This window comes from Thamnophis elegans, chromosome 1, assembly GCF_009769535.1.
Source record: "Thamnophis elegans isolate rThaEle1 chromosome 1, rThaEle1.pri, whole genome shotgun sequence".
Classification (NCBI taxonomy): domain Eukaryota; kingdom Metazoa; phylum Chordata; class Lepidosauria; order Squamata; family Colubridae; genus Thamnophis; species Thamnophis elegans.
The window spans coordinates 55,265,467-55,284,561 of record NC_045541.1 but is presented as its reverse complement, the minus strand read 5'-3'; the positions used below and the strand labels follow the sequence as shown (position 1 = coordinate 55,284,561).

Here is a 19,095-nt window from a genome sequence, read left to right as displayed (position 1 = left end):
TTGTCCTGTATCAAACAACTACCAATAAGTACAAATTCAAAAAGTTTTTGTACAAATATAGACACACACTGCGCTAACACAGCTTTGAAAATTAAATTACCCTGTTAACAACCTGATTCCAGACTTCTACATCATATACTTCATGCTTCAACAGAACTAGTGATACATGATTCATTAATAATGTGCATTCAAATAACTCATCTCAACTATTCAGTAAGTCAATTTATTTTTATAAATCCATTAGCTATTCCAGTTCAAGCTAGTACCTGCAGAAAATGCTCCCTCCATGTAATATATATATATATGTATGTATGTTTGTATGTATGTATATATGTATATATGTATGTATGTATATATGTATGTATGTATATATATATATGTATGTATATATATGTATGTATATGTGTGTGTATATATGTGTGTGTGTGTATGTATATGTGTGTGTGTGTGTATATGTATATGTATATGTATATGTGTATATATATATATATATATATATATATATATATATATATATATATATATATATATATATATATGTTTATTAGTTGAAATTAGAAGTTAATAATGCAACCCTATATGTGTTTATTAAGAACCAATCTGGTGTAGTGATTAAGTTACCAGACTAGAAGTCAGGAGATTGTGATAGACACATACACGCGGAGGGAGGGAGCATTTTCTGAAGGTACTAGCTTGAACTGGAATAGCTAATGGATTGATAACATTTTCGTAATAATAAACTTTGGCAGGATAAGAAAAAATGCAACTAAGTTTAATTCAGTTTCTGTGTGCTTTCTCGTAATGTTTGCCTTGAAAAAAATATCCATTATGACTTGTTAGAGGTTAAAGAGGCTGCGTGAGGTTTAAGCTATCAATTATGACTGAAATTCAGTGTTTGAATTATTATCTTTCCCATAAGAATAAGCACTGTTCCTTCAAAATTAAATATTGTAAGTGAAGAACATTATAGAGTTCCAGCTGGCCTCTCCTTCTTCCTCAAATCAGTGTACTTCTAACTAGATGGGAAATCTGTTTGCGTAGAACGCAGAAAGTGAAAAATAAGCCACATATGCTCATACTCATCCTGCCCTACAGAAATGTGGGAACATTCATTAAAAGAACATTCTTTGAACAGAAAATATTATTTCAAGTCAAGTCCAAGAAAAGAATGAATAACAAAATGAAGAAAAATAGCTATATGAACAATCAGAAAAATCATGCGAATCCAAGCATGGGAATTTTAATTTAGTTAGGGGCATCTATATGCAAGCCAGTACAGCAACCAAGCAAAAGATCCAATTCTGTGTATCTAGTTCTATTTTCTATCTTCCCAATTCAAGAGGGTTCAATTTGGGCTACAATGCAACCATAATTCCTTTATACTTTTTAGACTATCCTTTATACTTTTTCAGCTGCCTTATTGGTTCTTAAACTGATTCTGCCCATTGTTGTTACAATTTTATTTCCCTCAGAAATTTTCCAATAACATCTATTAAAATCCAAAAATATATCAACAAAAGGGGTGACTGTAAATGAATGTAAATGACATGCCAAAGGAAAAGGGCGTATAAGCACTTCAGTACAACCCAAGTTGTCATTGTGTATAAATAAAGGTCCTTTGCCTTTGTGTCCTGTAATAGGGAAGAGCTGTATTATGCAAGATCCTAAAGCACAGGCATGTTGCATGTTAATGGAACAGCAGGCATGCAAATATTGAAAGCTTTCAATCATTTTTCCATCCACCTTGGGATGTGAACTCATAAGAGACTGCAACTATATGCAGACACCTGAGATAATACTCATTTAATCTAATTCAAACCAGAGTGAAAGAAACACACGTGAGGTTATCACACATCACTGCATTTTTTAAGAAAATCTTCCCCACAAACCCCCCCCCCTCAAATCTAAAGTAGATTAGAATTTTGGACTGCAAACACAGACTAATATCTTATGATTAGTGTATGCTACTTTTAGTCTACCTGTTTACACTTTTCTTCCAAGTTTCCTTCACCAGGACCTGACGAGGCTGCTGCTGGTTTAGCTGGCATATCCTCACCTACCCAACTATGCATGGTCTGAGTTTAACAAATAAGAAATGGAATATTATTTATTAGAACCAAGCACAAGATTTTCACTGACTGTTGCAGAAACATTTATTATGTTTAGTTTCTTGCACACGTTGCGCTTATAAAGCAGAGATGCTTTTCCAACATGGAACTAATGTCACAAAAATGGAAGTGGATGGCCATTACTAAGTTTTGTAACTTATTTTCCCCCCAACCTGTACTATAATATCTTTTACAATTTGTAGATGTAAATTTTACAATTTCGCTGTTACTCATATAGCATTCAATAGCTGTAACGTTATTTTTAGTTATTTATTTCCTTACTCAGCCTTTTTGAAAACAGATAAAGAAAACTTACAACCTGAGGTCAGCCAATTCTACCTCCAACACTGTACTAATGATACAGGTGCTACTGTATCTTAAGTTAGGGGTGTCAAACTCACAGCCCGGATGTGTCACATGCTGGCCATGCCCATCCTGCATTTAGTGAAGGGGAAAACAGTTGTGATACGTCATGTGACAACAATGTGATGACATAAGTTTGACACCCCTGGTCTAAGTGAACCATCATCTTTTTGCTACCACCTGCTTCTAAACAGAAATGTGCATATGGTTAAAGCCTGATGCAGTCAAATAAAAGCAAAGCTGCAAGGCAGCAAATTAGGAAGCCTTTCACTGCAATAGCACTAATGATGCATTGTACGCAAGAATATTTTTTGTCTCCTTACTGTTGAGCAACATTCAATCTACTTTTGTAAACTATACGCTGAGAAATTAAAAATGGTTTTAAAAATGACTTGTGAACAAAGATTAAAATTTTAAGTGATATTGGCATGTTAAAATACCAAAGATAATGTTTTAATTCTGAAGTGGTAGTGGTGATGATAGTGTTTTAAAAGTGGGCTCTTAACAGTCATCATTTGCTTACCTAACAATGAGGAAAACACCTAGCTGTGCGATTTAAAAAATGTTTGTATACTGTTTTTCTATGTAACAAGCAGTGGAAGATCTTTTGACAGAACCTCGTTTTGGAACCTGGAATAAAGGTTTAGAGAAAAGATCTTTTCCCTTGCTAACTAAGGTTTTCCATAGTCTCTATCAATATGGTGGAAAGGGACAGAATTAGCTTCTCTCCTGTTTTACTGTTTACAGTAAAGGCTTTCTCTGACTACTATCACTATCATGAAAGAAACATTAGTTTAAGGATCCAATATATACAGTAGTGGTGGAAAATGTGCAGCTCATGGATCATACTTTTGCCCTCCAGCATTAGATGAATAATGAGTTATATATGTGTGTGTGTGTGTGTGTGTGTGTGTAATGCTTCTGCAAATTTCTATCATATTTTTACCATGAAAAAAAGAAACCATACAAATCCTTTTAAATGTGTTCTCTTGTTGATTGCTTTAGTTAATTCAAGTCTATCTCCATATCTAAACTGTCTTTAAATCATAATATGACTGTTCAAGTAATATGGCTAAGAAGTAGCCTTATAAAATATATTCACAAGACATCTATATCAGCAATATTCACTGCAAGAATATTGTATGCATCCTTCTACATCATGGTTAGCATAAAGACAATTTGTAGAAAAGAAGAAATAAAAGAAGAGCAATTAAACTCCAATGTTAATTATTGTTCTTTCTTTTTTCACTAAACCCATTAGTCATATTGTTACATTGAAGAAGTATCAAACTTCTTACTGTCTATTTAATGATGCTTGGTTTCACGGTAAACAATTGTTAAAATTATGACTTTACTCTCAACAAATTCAATGCAGTAGCTCCCATTCCAAAATGGATATTCAGAATGCTATATAATTAATCCCCTACCATTTAATCATTATGTGCTGCTGCCCGTTGGCAAGATTCATTTCATTTCTACCTATTTTTCTGACCAGCTTCATCTTTCAATTTCAATGGGCTTCCTATGATCTATCTTCTCCTCTTCAACATAACAAGCTCATATTTCCATGTACATAGTTTAACCTTACTCTAAAAATCTGTAGAGATTCTCAGTCATTCAGGCCATAGTTGTCGCAAAGGTACTTTTTCAGGAGGCAACTAGAGTGTTTTGTTTTTTCTTTGAAGACATTTTGCTTCTCATCCAAGAAGCTTCTTCAGCTCTGACAGGACAGTGGGGAATGGAAGGATTTATACTCCTTGCAGACAGTTGGTCATTTGCATCCTTTTAGAGCAGGGGTGTCAAATTCAATTTCATTGAGGGCTGTGATTGATCTTGGGGGGCTGGGCAGGTGTGGCCGACTGGGTGGGCATGACCTGCTTGACACCACTCCCCAAACTGCTGCCATGTTTCCTCTTCGCATTGGGTAGACTCGGCCAAAGCCATGCTGGCTCAGTGTTTCCTCTTCACATTGAGTAGACTGGGCTGAAGCCACGCTGGCCTGATATTTCCTCTTTGCAATAGACCAAGGAAGCCAACCCCTTACATTTTCCAGGACGGCCCTCTGGGCCGGATCTGACCATATTGCAGGCAAGATGCAGCCCATGGGCCTTGTGTTTGACACCCCTATTTTAGAAGGTCGTTGACTTACTGCAAAAAGTTTCCAAGGTGAAGTTCTTTTTGACATGCATGTCAAAGATGGCACCTCATCGCATAGCTGGGAACTTCACGGACAACATTAACATGAATGTTGATGGCAAGAAAGCAAATTTGAAACTTGATACTGGTGTTATTAACTTTTCGTCACAGAGGAACTAGTAAGTAAGCTGAAAAGCTGACTGAGGAACTCACGGGTAACTGATTTCTCTACTTCTCACTGTGTATATGTATGTATGATTGTGGAAGATTTGCTCTGACGAGGTACATACTTTGCTTCACAGAGATTTATTGCACAGTCTCAGCACTGTGAATAACTTCACAGTCACTCAGTGCTCTACCTCAGAGTTGAGGCAGGTCAATTAACAGAAACTACTGTTACCAAACAAAATAATGGCACAAGTGCTTCACTGAATAGAAGTGGAATGGTGCAGTACTACATGTTTTTGTGAAAGTGCTTTGAGAATTCTTACCTTGTTATATTTTAAGAATAGGAAACGTTTTTCTTGGTCTCCAAAATGTTTCATTTATTTAAGCCATTAGTTGGAATTTGTGGCCAGCAAATCCTCTCCATCCTACTACTACACATCTGAAACCTTGCTCCCTACATGTTCTAGTAAAGTGCGTGGATGGGGAAGTACATAAAGATGCATGTGAATGCATACATGGGTAGACATGAAAGAAATTTCCTTTTTGTGTGTGCTTGAATGCCCTCTCTTGAAAGAATGATATGCATTTCTACTTTCATGAGAGCATCTGCATACACACTTGGAATACATGCAAAATTTCAGAGATTAAAAGAATATCTTTCAATTGTGATTATGATAAAGGGAAGAGAAAGAGAAACAAGGTTTGCTTTGTCCAGGCTTTATTTTCAGCCAAAACATAATTTGGCTCCTGATTATTTTCCTGAACAAGGTTTTGCCCACAAAAGTTATCCATCTCTAATTTCATTTCAGAGAATGAATCTTCCCTGAGTTTCACTCAAATGCTTCCACCACTTGAAAGCCTCACTGCATTCTTTAGCATGCCCTTCCACACTATGTGAAAATTTACCCAATGCTCCCCCAAAAAGGGGAAAAGAAGACTAGACTACAGAGAGGGGAATCAATGTAAATTATTACACTAATGTAACTGAAATATTTGATTTCAAATGGCTTCTATCAAAGGAAGAAATATTTTCATCCAGCAAAAGCACATTTTGAATACAACTGAATGAATTTATCGATCTGATATAATCTTAATTTTTCAATGAGTTTATAAAAGTTCCACCAATTATTGCCTCCCATTGCTTTGACTCACCTTTCTTACATCTGAGCTCTTTGGTTCTGTTGTCCAGGTAATAATCTTAGAAACAGCAAGTTTAGCCTCACTGGAGTTTACAAAATCTGTAGGATCCATTTGTCTAGCCAAGGATTCAATGTATTTTAATATTGCCACTTTTACCTGAAGTGAATAGAATACATTTTGTAAATAAAGATAACACAACAAATTTCAAAGAATAAAACCTTTTCTCAAGCCCAATCTTTTTATGAACCATTGCTTGCTGCAAAAGAGCCATCTCTAGACCTTCTGAAAACCCTTAAAATATAAGCAAGGAAAAATATATTAGCCCCAGTTATCTATATTTAAGCATTATGCTCGACTTTACTCTCAGACATAATCATTTCCCAATAGAATTGCAAGCACCTTAACTTACCTTAAGGTTTGGTGTTTGGGTCTGATCTACGATAAACCTCATCAAAATATTAAATTGTTGGTCAAATGGAAAAGAATCTCTACAATGAAAATGGAAAAGGAAAAAGAGAGCATAAGAACAAATTCCAAGATTTAAATACTAGTTTTTTCCTGACAGGAAAAATGAAATATATAACAGCTGCATGCCACAGTCTAAGAAATAGAAATAAACAAACACACTCCCAGTTTTCAGTTGACTTTCTGAATGATTTTGTATCTTCTTAAGCCACAAGGAGGACAGATAAAGGATCCAAGTCTTAGTAAACGGAAGCAATCCAAGAGTAGATATTCTGCTTTGAACTTGGTTTATGTCAAAGACTTTATTTTTATCTATTCTTAGTTAAACCTAATTTTGATGTGGGATTTAAATGAGGAAATAAATTCTTCCAATTTCCCTCAGGACAGTTGTATCAGATGAGAGGCTAATGATTGTGGTTTAACAAATTCAATTTATGAGACACTAAATAATAGTCATTCTATCTGGAGATGATGAACATTGTAATCCATCGTATCTGCAGAGCACTAGGTTTGAGAAAGCTGGTGCATTTTGGAAAAAAAAAACATGTCAGCAATTTATCCCCAGTTACTTGGCAGATACACTACCTTGTTACATCCAGAGCTTTCTGCACTTTGGCCTGCACGGATCCCAGCAGGTCAGCACCCATCTTCTTCAGTAACTGTGTCAGAAGAACAAAGAGCCAGTCCTGCAAATCATCCTTGTGAATAATGATGAAGTCTACCAAAGTTTCAAGAAACATGCTGAAAACCTTTAAATTAAAAGAGATAACAGAGGAAAGCATGATTTACATCATGATTAACACAAAAATGATGAAAATCAAAGGCAAAAACCCCTGCATTAATAGGGATGATTTTGACATCCATGTTAATATTGTGAAGTACAAGGATGTACTGGATGATTCATATTAAATAGATAAAAGAGGTGAGATTAAGTGGTGGGAGTGAGGAGGAAGGAAAATACACTTACTCTCTGTTGTGAATTCCACCGCAAAACAGGCCATGCAACAAAACAAACCATTCATTAGTAAACTGATATTAAAAAAAAATCAAAGCAAATTGCTTTAAGGCAGTTTCCCTTGCATTCAGATCAATTGCATTCACAGAAAGTTTAAGATAATTTATGAAAGAATATTTTTATAATAAGCAAGTCAACTGTTAAGTTCTTGAGGCAATAAATGTTTTTGAAATAATCTATTTTCTTACATTTCAAGGGAATGTTCTGCTCTAGATAATATCCTACTTGCATGACTTACTTATGAAATTTAAAAATATCACCACAGATAACTGCAAAGACTCAACAACTATTTAGCACAAAAATTGAAATATTATGATTATCATTTCAATTCAATCATTTATTTATAACCCAATCCCCAACATTTAGGGATTGTTCATAAAAGGTGCATATATTTTAAATTTTACCTTGCTGTGGGGGTCTGCAAACATACGTGTGAAGATTTCACATAACCTTTTCAACTCCACACGGCTAAACCCAAATAAAAACCCCCACAAAATATTGTAGAAATTAGAAGCGGGTAATATGTAACAACAAAAATTTACATACAAAACCCATCATTTATTTCCAAAGCAGAAAATTAGTATAGACAAGGAAACTCCATTCTAATCTCAACAGATGAGGGGACTTCAATATAAGGTCAAGAGACTATACTTTAGGTTTCTAATTTGTGATATAATATAAATCAGGCATGTCCAATCCGCAGCCCGCATCTCACACTGAACAGCTAGTAATGTGATTCCACAAGATCATAAACTTTTAACATTATTATTTGATTTATATATATTAACCATATTGTATATTTTATGTGCACTCCAAGACAATTCATCTTCACTCAATGCAGCCCAGGCAAGCCAAAAGGTTGGTTCCTCTATCTTTAAATATTTTGCTTTCTTGCCAAAATGTACTTTAATTAATGTAAAGAACTTAACTGCCTTGCAGTATGTTCTCCTTATACTATATATATCCATTTCTTTATTGAAAATAAAAATCTTATGTTCAATCTTTTTTCTAGAAACACACAACTAAAGGATTGTCCCCTTGAAGTCTTAAACAGAGAGTTCTAGAGAACTAAAATGTTCTCCTACTGATTTTGGGATAGTGCACCTCTGGTGTCCAACACACTCATATGGCATATATTCAACCATGCTTAATGGCAATACAAAAGAACAAATGGACACAAAACAAGAAATTTCAGTTCTCTTGGACATTCTGTCTTGGACTTCAAATATACTTAACCTGAGCCAAAGAAATTATAAGTGGTAGTTCCATTAGGAATAATAGAACTGGAATTCATTGAACATTTTACATCATTTCTCATAAATCTCCTTAAACCTCTTAAACTGTTTACTTAAATGTCAAAGAGTCTTTAATCAACAATTCAGCTTTTTATAAACTGGGGGCCCACCAGGGAAGTTTGGACAGCGTCACATAATTCTCTATGCATACTGTTTCATATTTATAATCTACATATTTGTTGGGCTTTCTTTAGATTTTCATTTAGATATCCTGACTCTAGACACACATTTTGCTCTCTTGTTTATTTTTCATTACAGAGGGATGCTGATGACATCTCCAAAGGGAGAATGCAAAACGCTCAAAATATTTTTGCTTTCTCTGGTTTTTATTTTTATTTAGTTATTAGTTTTTTAATCCCACCTTGGAGTAACTCAAGGCCGAGAACTTATTTAATACTCCTCCCTCCTCGAATTTTTACCTGCAAGCAATAACCTTGTGAGGTGGGTTGGGCTGAACTGAGAGATGTGACTAGCCCAAAGTCAACCAGTCAGCTTTCATGCCTAAAGTGGGATAAGAACTCACAATCTCCTGGTTTTTAGGTCAGACCCTTACACCAAACACTACAGTAAAATAAGTATCTTTAGTAGCATGATGCCTGTATATCAACATCTATGTGTGATATGTTTCTGGAGTAAAAATAATAATAATGGTCATGCAAGGCTGCCAACTATACATTGCTCAATTCTGTACAGGTAGTCTTCAAAATACGTCCACAACTGACCCCCTAAATTTAAATTGCTAAGTGAGAAATTTGTTAAGGGAGTTCTGCCCCATTTTATGACTTTTCTTGCCACATTTGTTAAGTGAACCACTGCAGTTGTTAATTTAGTAACATGACTGTTAAGTGAATCTGGTTTCCCCATTGATTGTGCTGATCAGAAGATTGCAGAATGTGATCACATGATTCTGGGATGCTCCAACCATTATAAATGTGAGTCAGTTGTCAAGCATGTGAATGTAAATCATGTCATCATGGTCATGCTGCAACGGTCGTGTGAAATATGGTTATAAATCTCTTTTTTCAGTGCTCTTGTAACTTTGAATGGTCACTAAATGAAACTGTTGCAGATCAAGGACTATCTGTATTTAATAAAGAGGATAGAATTACAGTATTAAAAAGTATGTTCTAAGCCACTGTTCAACTTTTTCAAAATCTTGATTTATTCAAGGTAAAAAGATAAAAAGACTCGTAATTATATGAATAGCTTTGAATACTTACAGCACCTCTATCACTAAGTAGAAAACCTATTCAGCAATGATATTAATTCCAATTGTTCATCATAATTATAAGTTGAATTCAAAAATAACAATAATGGGTGATAGTAACAAAAACACAGTCCCATCATTAAAATACTGGTTATCTAAAATATACCTTATAACTAAGATTATTAAACAAAACATTGATAATTTAGAAGAAGCATATACACTTCATAATTTACAGAACACTTTTAAAGACTAGATAAAGAACAGGTACAAAATATACGAAGTTACTAATGTAATATGCACTCACCTTAATGTCCTCTGGCTCTTCAATAGGTTTTGCAAGCCAATTAATCCCTCTTTCCTTTCAGACCAGTTGGAACTAGCACAGTGGTTTAAAACCTCCGCTACATCTTCTGTCTGTCGCAGGTAGTGTGGGATGCCTCCATTGCGGGAACCATAGGACCGCTCTGAGCAAGCACTGGAGGCGTCACTGTTTGCATCATCATCGGAATACATCCCATATGGTTCATACCTTCTTCTCACTGGTTTTTTCTGATCGGAGGGAGGGGGGGATAAATATTGGATTTAGTAGTTTTGAATAATCTCACTAAAGTACAGGTACACCTTGTTCAATAACCATTCAGTGACCAATTTGAATTATGACAAAAGGACTTACCCAAAGATGCAGCCATTGCCCTCATAATGAAAATTTAAGTGCTTGGCAATCTGCCAACTCTAAGCAATAGCACTTAAGACTTACAGTGGGGCAAAAAAGTATTTAGTCAGCCACCAATTGTGCAAGTTCTCTTCTCCCACTTAAAAAGATGAGAGAGCCCTGTAATTGACATCATAGGTAGACCTCAACTATGAGAGACAAAATAAGAAAACAAATCCAAACAATCACACTGTCTGATTTGGAAAGAATTTTTTTGCAAATTATGGTAGAAAATAAGTACTTCGTCAATATCAAAAGTTCATCTCAATACTTTGTTATATATCCTTTGTTGGCAATGACAGAGGTCAAACGTTTTCTGTAAGTCTTCACAAGGTTGGCACACACTGTTGCTGGTATGTTGGCCCATTCCTCCATGCAGACCTCCTCTAGAGCAGTGATGTTTTGGAGCTGTCGCTGGGCAACACGGACATTCAACTCCCTCCAAAGGTTTTCTATGGGGTTGAGATCTGGAGACTGGCTAGGCCACTCCAGGACCTTGAAATGCTTCTTACGAAACCACTCCTTCGTTGCCTGGGCAGTGTGTTTGGGATCATTGTCATGCTGAAAGACCCAGCCACATTTCATCTTCAATGCCCTTGCTGATGGAAGGAGGTTTGCACTCAAAATCTCATGATACATGGCCCCATTCATTCTTTCCTGTACATGGATCAGTCGTCCTGGTCCCTTTGCAGAGAAACAGCCCTAAAGCATGATGTTGCCACCCCCGTGCTTCACAGTAGGTATGGTGTTCTTTGCATGCAACTCAGCATTCTCTCTCCTCCAAACACGATGAGTTGTGTTTCTACCAAACAGTTCTACTTTGGTTTTATCTGACCATATGACATTCCCCCAATCCTCTTCTGGATCATCCAAATGCTCTCTAGCAAACTTCAGACGGGTCCAGACATGTACTGGCTTAAGCAGGGGGACACGTCTGGCACTGCAGGATCTGAGTCCCTGGCAGGGTAGTGTGTTACTGATGGTAGCCTTTGCTACATTGGTCCCAGCTCTCTGCAGGTCATTCTCTAAGTCCCCCCATGTGGTTCTGGGATTTGTGCTCACCATTCTTGTGATCATTGTGACCCCATGGGGTGAGATCGTGTGTGGAGCCACAGATTGAGGGAGATTATCAATGGTCTTGTGTGGTGGCCCGGCAGGAGTCGGTGGAGCTGCCGCCAGAATCCGACAGTACGGGGGCTGGTGGGTCGGCCTTGGAGGAGGTGGAGAACCCTGGACAGGATGTTAGGGCCCGGCGGGAGCCGTTGGAGCTGCCGCCAGATACCAACAGTACGGGGGCTGGTGGGTTGGCCTTGGAGAGGGTGGAGGACCTTGGACGGGGTGTCGACGCCGCGCAGGGTGGGAAGGGACATGGTGGCCACCAGATACCGGGGGAGCATTGGATCAAGGGGAATGTTCCTGAAGGTATTTGGGAGTTATATAAGGAGGCACACATGTTGGGGGTTGCCCAGCATAAGGAACAAAGGTGGAAACACAGGAGATGATTGCGGGCATATCATATGGACAACCCATTCCGACCGCATCCGGACTGTCAGACCCGGGGGAAGGGCCCTGTGGTGAGGGATAGTGTTGTGACTCAGCAGAAACCTCCTGTGACTTGTTTTGGGATGCTCACAGGAGGTGTTAACGAGCAGCTGTGGCTCGTTAGGATCTCTCCTCCTGCAGATAAAAGACTGATGGTGCCACGCCCTAGTGGTAGAAGTCAACGTTCGTTTGTTCGATTCCGTTCCTGTCCTAGTCAAGTCTCTGTTTGTTTGCAATCATCGAGAAGAAGCATTTGGATAAGTGATTTGATTTATATAATCTTGTTTTGCAGTAGTTTACTTTTGCCAGAGCCTTTTAGCTGTGTTTATTTTGGGCTTGCAGCCAGCCCAAGCCGGGACTGATAAAAAACACTCCTTTGCAAGCTTTGTGTGGCTGTCGTTTCTGAACGAACAAGGTGGGGGTCAGAACAGTTTGTATGTCTTCCATTTTCTAATTATTGCTCCCACAGTTGATTTCTTCACACCAAGCTGCTTGCCTATTGCAGATTCAGTCTTCCCAGGCCTCTCTCATCTTTTTAAGTGGGAGAACTTGCACAATTGGTGGCTGACTAAATACTTTTTTGCCCCACTGTATATACCGTTTCACAGTGCTTTACAGTCCTCTCTAAGTGGTTTACAATGTCAGCTTGTTGCCCCCAACAATCTGGGTCCTCATTTTACTGACCTAAGAAGGATGGAAGGCTAAGTCAACCTTGAGTCGGTGGGACTCAAACTGCCGACAGCCGGTAGTCAACAGAAGTAGCATGTAGTGCTGCATTCTAATCATTGCGCCACCACAGCTCTTGGATTGACCATAGGGGTTCCCTATCTTAGCTGCCCACCAGGTCCATCAGTGTGCACAAATCTACTCCAGGCTTAAAGGCTGGGCCTGCTTGCCATCCTACTATGTGCAGGAGATCTCAATTTATTACAGGGATAGCAGCAAATGTAATTTTTCCCACTCATCTTTGAGTTTTCTGCAGTTTATGACAAGAACATCCAGTTGATGCAACATGCAGCCTTGCCAGAGAGATAGTCTCATGATATTCTGCAAGCAGATGCCAAATTGTGTGATTTGGAGAAGCAGCCTTCTGAGCTAATGCGATAACGGCACCAGCTCTGGTGGTCATTCAGAAAGCTAGAAAGAGGCTCTTTCTAGCTGTCCAAATAATCATGTTCACTAGCTTTCTAGCCTAGGGTAGAAAGAGAATGGCACCAGCTCATGTGATTGTCTAGAAGACTAAAAAGAACCTCTTTATAGCCTTTCTAATAAATGCTAGCACAATCATTTGGGAGGCTAGAGTAAGACTCTTTCTAGCCTTCTGAATGATTGTGAGAGCTGCTGCTCACTTGCAGAATGGCACGAGGTGGCCAGAAAGGCTGCATGTCACATTGGGTGGATGCAGCTATCAGTAGCTTCAGAAAAATACAAAGGTGAGTAGAGCAATTATGTGCATTGTTGGGCCTTTCCTGTACACCTGTACAGGCTGGGGACCAGGCCTAGGTCTCCTGGGTACAGTAGGGCAGGGAGGAAGACTGGGCATTATGAGGTGTGCAGAAGGCTGAGACCTCCCAGCCTCCCACAGGTTCTGTACACTAGTGGGTCCTCTAGCTGGCTGAGACTTCTGACCCATGGCAAGTCTCCATGCACGACCTGGGTCCCCAGGGCCTTCCCTAGCCCCTTGAAGCATCCCACATCTGCAAAAGAAACAATTCAGTACAATTGTTCTGATCATGTTAAATTACTGTTCATTCTGAACAAAAATCCAGGTGAGTGCCAGACAAAGATGCCCACACCCTCAAGGGATGTTTTAAGTGATGGGGAACTATGCAAATTCTTCAAAAGAAGTACTTTATAGTATGAAAGAGCAGATTTAAAGCCCCTCTTTTCAAATCAGTAAAATAGCCATGCTCTTTTTCAGGTTTACACAACTGTTTAATAAGTTGCTCCCAGCTATCTTAAATGTTTAGCCACATTGCTTCATGTATAGCTGTCTTAAATGTATAGCCTCATTGCTCCCACCAATTAGGCAGCTCCTCTCTTGAAGGCTTTGCATGGTCCTAATGAGAACTTCAGTCTTATTATCAAATATTTTTCTGTGGCTACCAGAAATTATATTAGCCACCTAAGTCTATTTCCATATCTTTTCTATCCCCCTGTATATTTTCTGTATACTTTTCAGAAAGTCTGTATCAAGCATCTCCAACCTGTGGCCCTGGGCAGCTAGTAATGCGGCACCACAAGATAATAAAAATATTTTTTTTAAAAAAGGAATTGTTATTTATTTATATATCAACTAGATTATATATTTTATATGTGGCCAAAGACAATTCCTTTTCATTCAATGCAGCTCAGGCAAGCCAAAAGGTTGGAATGAATATACAGATATACTACACAGGTTGAAGACACCAAAGTTCTGCAGTTTGATAGGATGCAAGTTTTGAACATTAAGGTATCAACATAATTACAGCCCTATATAATACTTGTAACAGGGGAAGACAAAAAAAAATGAGAGGGAGGGAAGGAAAGAAAGAAAGAAAGAGGCAGGGAGAAAAAATGTCAGGATGGCACTAGTACCTTGCTTCTGGAGTCTCCTAAGAGCTGTATACAGGAAAATATTGAAGGATGGGGAAAAAGCATAGAGAATTATGTCAGAAGCTTCTGCAGGCATTTTCTTTTTGCAACAAAAATACAAGCAAATGAGACTTAGCAAATTAAAAATACAAATTCAGCCAGTTTCTTTTAAGAAATATAAAATGAGTTCAGACAGAAGCATCAGATTGTGCATTCTTCTGTTCTCATCTTGCTACAGCCAAGGACTTCAAAAATATATGAGCACAAGTAATATGCATTTAGAATTCTGGCTTTCCAAAGGCAACACTAATACGCCAGAAATGGGCTATATTTGAAGGGGCGACTGGGGGAGTATTTAGTATTCCTGAGGATAAAGTCCACAGTGGATAGGGTTAGGATGGAGTTATGCACTGTATATCAGTAAAAGCTAAGATTCCCTCCCCCACGAGTTTTGTGTTTTGTATGAAGCCTGTTTTAGGGTGTGTACCACACCTGCATGTTTCTGGCCTCAAATCACTGACAAACTGTTTTGTTAGTTTCCAGCAACTGCAGTGTCTAAATTGATGACTTACTTTCTCAGCTATACTTTGTGTCTGTTTCATGTCATGCTGATGTCTGTATAGTACTCTCAAGGGGGGAGGGGGGGCGAAGAGATCTATCATGGTTATTATTTACCTACTAGGTGCCATTTGAGGACAGTTTACTGTAATAGATACCAAATACCAAATATTCCCGTTCACCTCCTGGAATTAAACTCCAAGAGCTCTTTTGTCACTAAAGATGATCAAATAGACCGTGAGGGTCAAGAGTTCAGTTCTTATAGCTTACTCTCTTCTACTACTGAATAAATAACCTTTGTCTCAAAGTTTATCTGGTTTCCTGTCAAGAGGTCTTTCTCTGCAGTGATCTAGGAATAAAAGAACTCTTCCTTGGACCAGGCTCAGTTGATCTCTTTTTACAGGAACAACCATCAGCCTTGGCCAGGGCAGAGAATTTGATCTGAATGGACTTGTTTTGCATTTTTTTTAAAAATGGAAATAAAGCTTTTACTGTGAAGCAAAGCATCTTGAATCCAAAGATGGAGAACAAAGGAGAAATAGAATATTTAGAATATTTATACAAGAAGTGAAGATGAATAGGCAAGAGAACAGCTGAAGAAAGTTAAAGGACTGTTGATGGTGATCGTCAACAACACAGAGCAAAAGAAGCTAAGTTCTGAAAAGACAGAGATGGACTTTTTTTTACGAATCACATTTTAAAAACTTGTGAATTTTTAAGAGGGTTTCTAAAAAATGATAAAGTAACAAAATATCATTAACTCTTAACCACAGACCTGAGGTCATAGTGACTGCAACAGTTTTCCAAAATGTCCGGAACACCCCTATTTTTAGAAATGGACCATTCTGGTTGCGAATAGAATTTATAAAATTTGTTAATTTGATCAATCAATGAAAATTATAATTATACAAAGTAAATTTAACAACAGTATCCCAGCTATTGTTTTCATAGATTAACAAAAATGTATGAGGGGTCATTATGACCTCATGTCTGTAATAGTGTAGCCGAAATAGAATGCCTCTGGTTAAGGGTTAAGTATATCCTTACATGAATTTCTCAACCACAGTTTGCCTCTTTGTAAGTGAAATTAACCAAATATGCTCATCACACTAGTTAAGATTTGATTAAAATAAGACAAATACTACAAATTAAAATGATCACTATCATTTCAATCAGGGGTCCTGAGCCCCCAGCCTATTACTGGGTTGTGGCCTATTTGCAACCGGGCCGGGAGAGTGGTGGACCAGTGTGCACATATGCACAGCTCGACTTGTTCGAGCAGCATGCTGGCATGCTGCGCACGCCTGTACAACTCAACCTCCATAGGTCAAGCTGCACTTGCGCACTGGCCCAATGCTTGCACAAGTGAAGTTGCCTATGCACACACGGACGTTGACTTGCCGCTCATGTGGTCCTGTTCCTCCACCCCAGGCCGCCAATCCGAAAAGGTTGGGGGCCACTGATTTAAATAGTTCTGATCAATGAAAGCTAGAACACAGGGGAAAAGAATACATTCTTTATCCTCTTTTGGAGTAAGATTGCTAAAAACGGACAATTACATTTTCTATAATTGTGAAATGGAAAACAGATAAACATGGTACTATAGTGAAATTCCTAAAATAGTCACAATTTCTGCTAAAGGAGAAGTTGTGTGCAATTGTATGAATGCAACATTTCAGGACCAAAAGTTCAGTTCTCTATCCTAAGGTATTTGCTATCATTCAAAATTATATCAAAATTTATTGTTATTATTTAAATTATATCTTCAAGAAGCAAAAGTAAAAGACCATTGGTCCAATGGATGATTTCATACATGGTTATCAATAGGTAGAAAAGAGTCAGGGCAAATTCTAGTTACAGGAGCTAGCATTATAACCTTCCTTCTAAAATCACAGTGCTGAAGTGTATCTCAGATAAAGGATTTTTTTTCTTTGAAATTGGCCTTACCTTTGGCCATAAAGGTAAGTCAGATGAAAGTCACATTTACCAACACTGAGGACAGCAAGCCTTCATTTCTTCCAGACCCCATATCCAACTTATCCAAGCTCAAGTCGCGTGAATCAGAGTATCAACAATTAGCTCCCCAATCTACCATCTCATTCCCAAAATTCCACATGTAAATTTTATAGCAGTTTTGAAGAAAAAGAAGTGGAACTGGAGTTGTTTAGAATATTGCTTCACATGACTATGAATGGGATCTTCATCATTATGTAATTTATGTAAGTAACTACATTAATCATATATATCTAGACAACCTTATCTTATATTTAATAAAATCCTGGGCATCATCCTATAATTAAGATAATTTTATCCAGTAAACCTCATTTTATCAAATCAGAAACTAAACATTTATCAGCCAAGTGGCTCCAATTTTAACATTTGATTACGTTTCAGTTCTTAGTTTGCAAATCCATTACACATTAGGTCTTTAGAATAGTGTTACTAGAAGAAAAATAATACAAACCTGGATTCAGCAGAAGAGCAAAGAGAAAGTTCGAAAGAAAGGGTTTTTTTCTGCTATAAAACAATGTCAAAAATATGCATGTAGCATGTGCTTCCTAGTAATTTATAAAAGTCCAGATTCATAGAGAATTTATAGATCATCCAGTGGATGAGAATGCAGGTGTCAACTGTATTGTGTTATACAGATTTAGAGAAAATATACGCTGTTCATGCATTATCTTGTAACTCATAGTTCATAGGGCTAAAAGCCTTCCAAATATTTTCTGCCATTCTGGATCTTAGGAGTAAGAGCAAAATGTCAAAAGTAGCTTTCAGTAAATATGACCTTAACCACCTATTTCATAGAATTACTTGCAGTCAGAGATGTAGTGATGCAATCTGTTATATTTATTTATAAAATTATTTATATATATTTGATTTTAAGTAGACTCTTAATTTCAAGAATACTAGAGAATTTGAAAATATTAAAGTACATATTTAATGAAGTTTAAATATGAAATATGAAGTTTAGTTCATCTTATTTATTTTTTTACATAAACCTTAGTTACTTTAAACTTTTTTATATTTAATATAATTTCAGAACTGAAAAGAGATGACTGGAATAGTACTGCTACATAACTAAGAATCAGAAATGTGTGTTATTACTGCAAATCATCCAAAGACCAACCAACAGGTGCAGGTCCATCAACCCATAATCTAATTATTATTGTTAATGGTAATTAATAATTAAGTGATCCTGATCAGAAATCTCTAGAATTAACATCAGAAGCCTTTGTCAAAGTAACCCGTACAAACTTTCCCTAAGGTAGGACAAGGCAATTTATTCTCAACAGACATTTCAACTATAAATTTTAACTCTCCAAAATGGATAAATGAATAAAAATAAAGCACATTTGTGGAATATGAAGCAAATATATTGCACACACTAACACATTCAGTATAAGTATTATTCACAACTTATACTAGGAAACTATTCCATTCACTTCATAAGATAACTATAATGGCATTCATAAGTATTTGACACAGATGGTTTCACTATTATGCATTTACTTGAAAGAGAATGAATACTAACAGTTAAGATTTATTTCCACAAATAAAAGATTAGGATCAGACTGTGAAACTCATCTTCTACGTTTCACTGCACTTATATCAACAATTTTACTCTTCACAATGCAATTATGCATTAAAAACCCCTTTCCTCACATCTTCCCAAACCCTAAAGAAAGATTTAGGCAGAGTCACATGTACACATACAGGCTCATTTAATAGGAACACACATAAAATTAAGAAGAGGAAAATGTACATACAGAAAGCAACTTCAAATAACTTTCTGGAGTTGGTAACATGTT

General features: G+C 37.2%; 1 protein-coding gene across 6 annotated transcripts in view; it reads right to left on the bottom strand.

Moving 5' to 3' along the window:
• The window catches only part of CLASP1 (cytoplasmic linker associated protein 1), a 265,163-nt gene that overhangs the window by 34,652 nt on the left and 211,416 nt on the right, over window positions 1–19,095 (bottom strand). For 2 of the 6 annotated variants that reach the window (XM_032216133.1, XM_032216125.1), the window contains exons 23-30: window positions 14,729–14,752; window positions 10,202–10,446; window positions 7,800–7,863; window positions 7,348–7,350; window positions 6,966–7,129; window positions 6,325–6,403; window positions 5,928–6,071; window positions 1,980–2,075 (exon numbers count right to left, since the gene is read on the bottom strand). In XM_032216133.1, the coding sequence (XP_032072024.1) occupies window positions 1,980–2,075; window positions 5,928–6,071; window positions 6,325–6,403; window positions 6,966–7,129; window positions 7,348–7,350; window positions 7,800–7,863; window positions 10,202–10,446; window positions 14,729–14,752 (819 nt within the window). The remainder of the gene's footprint in view (window positions 1–1,979; window positions 2,076–5,927; window positions 6,072–6,324; window positions 6,404–6,965; window positions 7,130–7,347; window positions 7,351–7,799; window positions 7,864–10,201; window positions 10,447–14,728; window positions 14,753–19,095) is intronic. The other 4 variants (XM_032216164.1, XM_032216148.1, XM_032216141.1 and 1 more) reach the window with 3 other exon arrangements.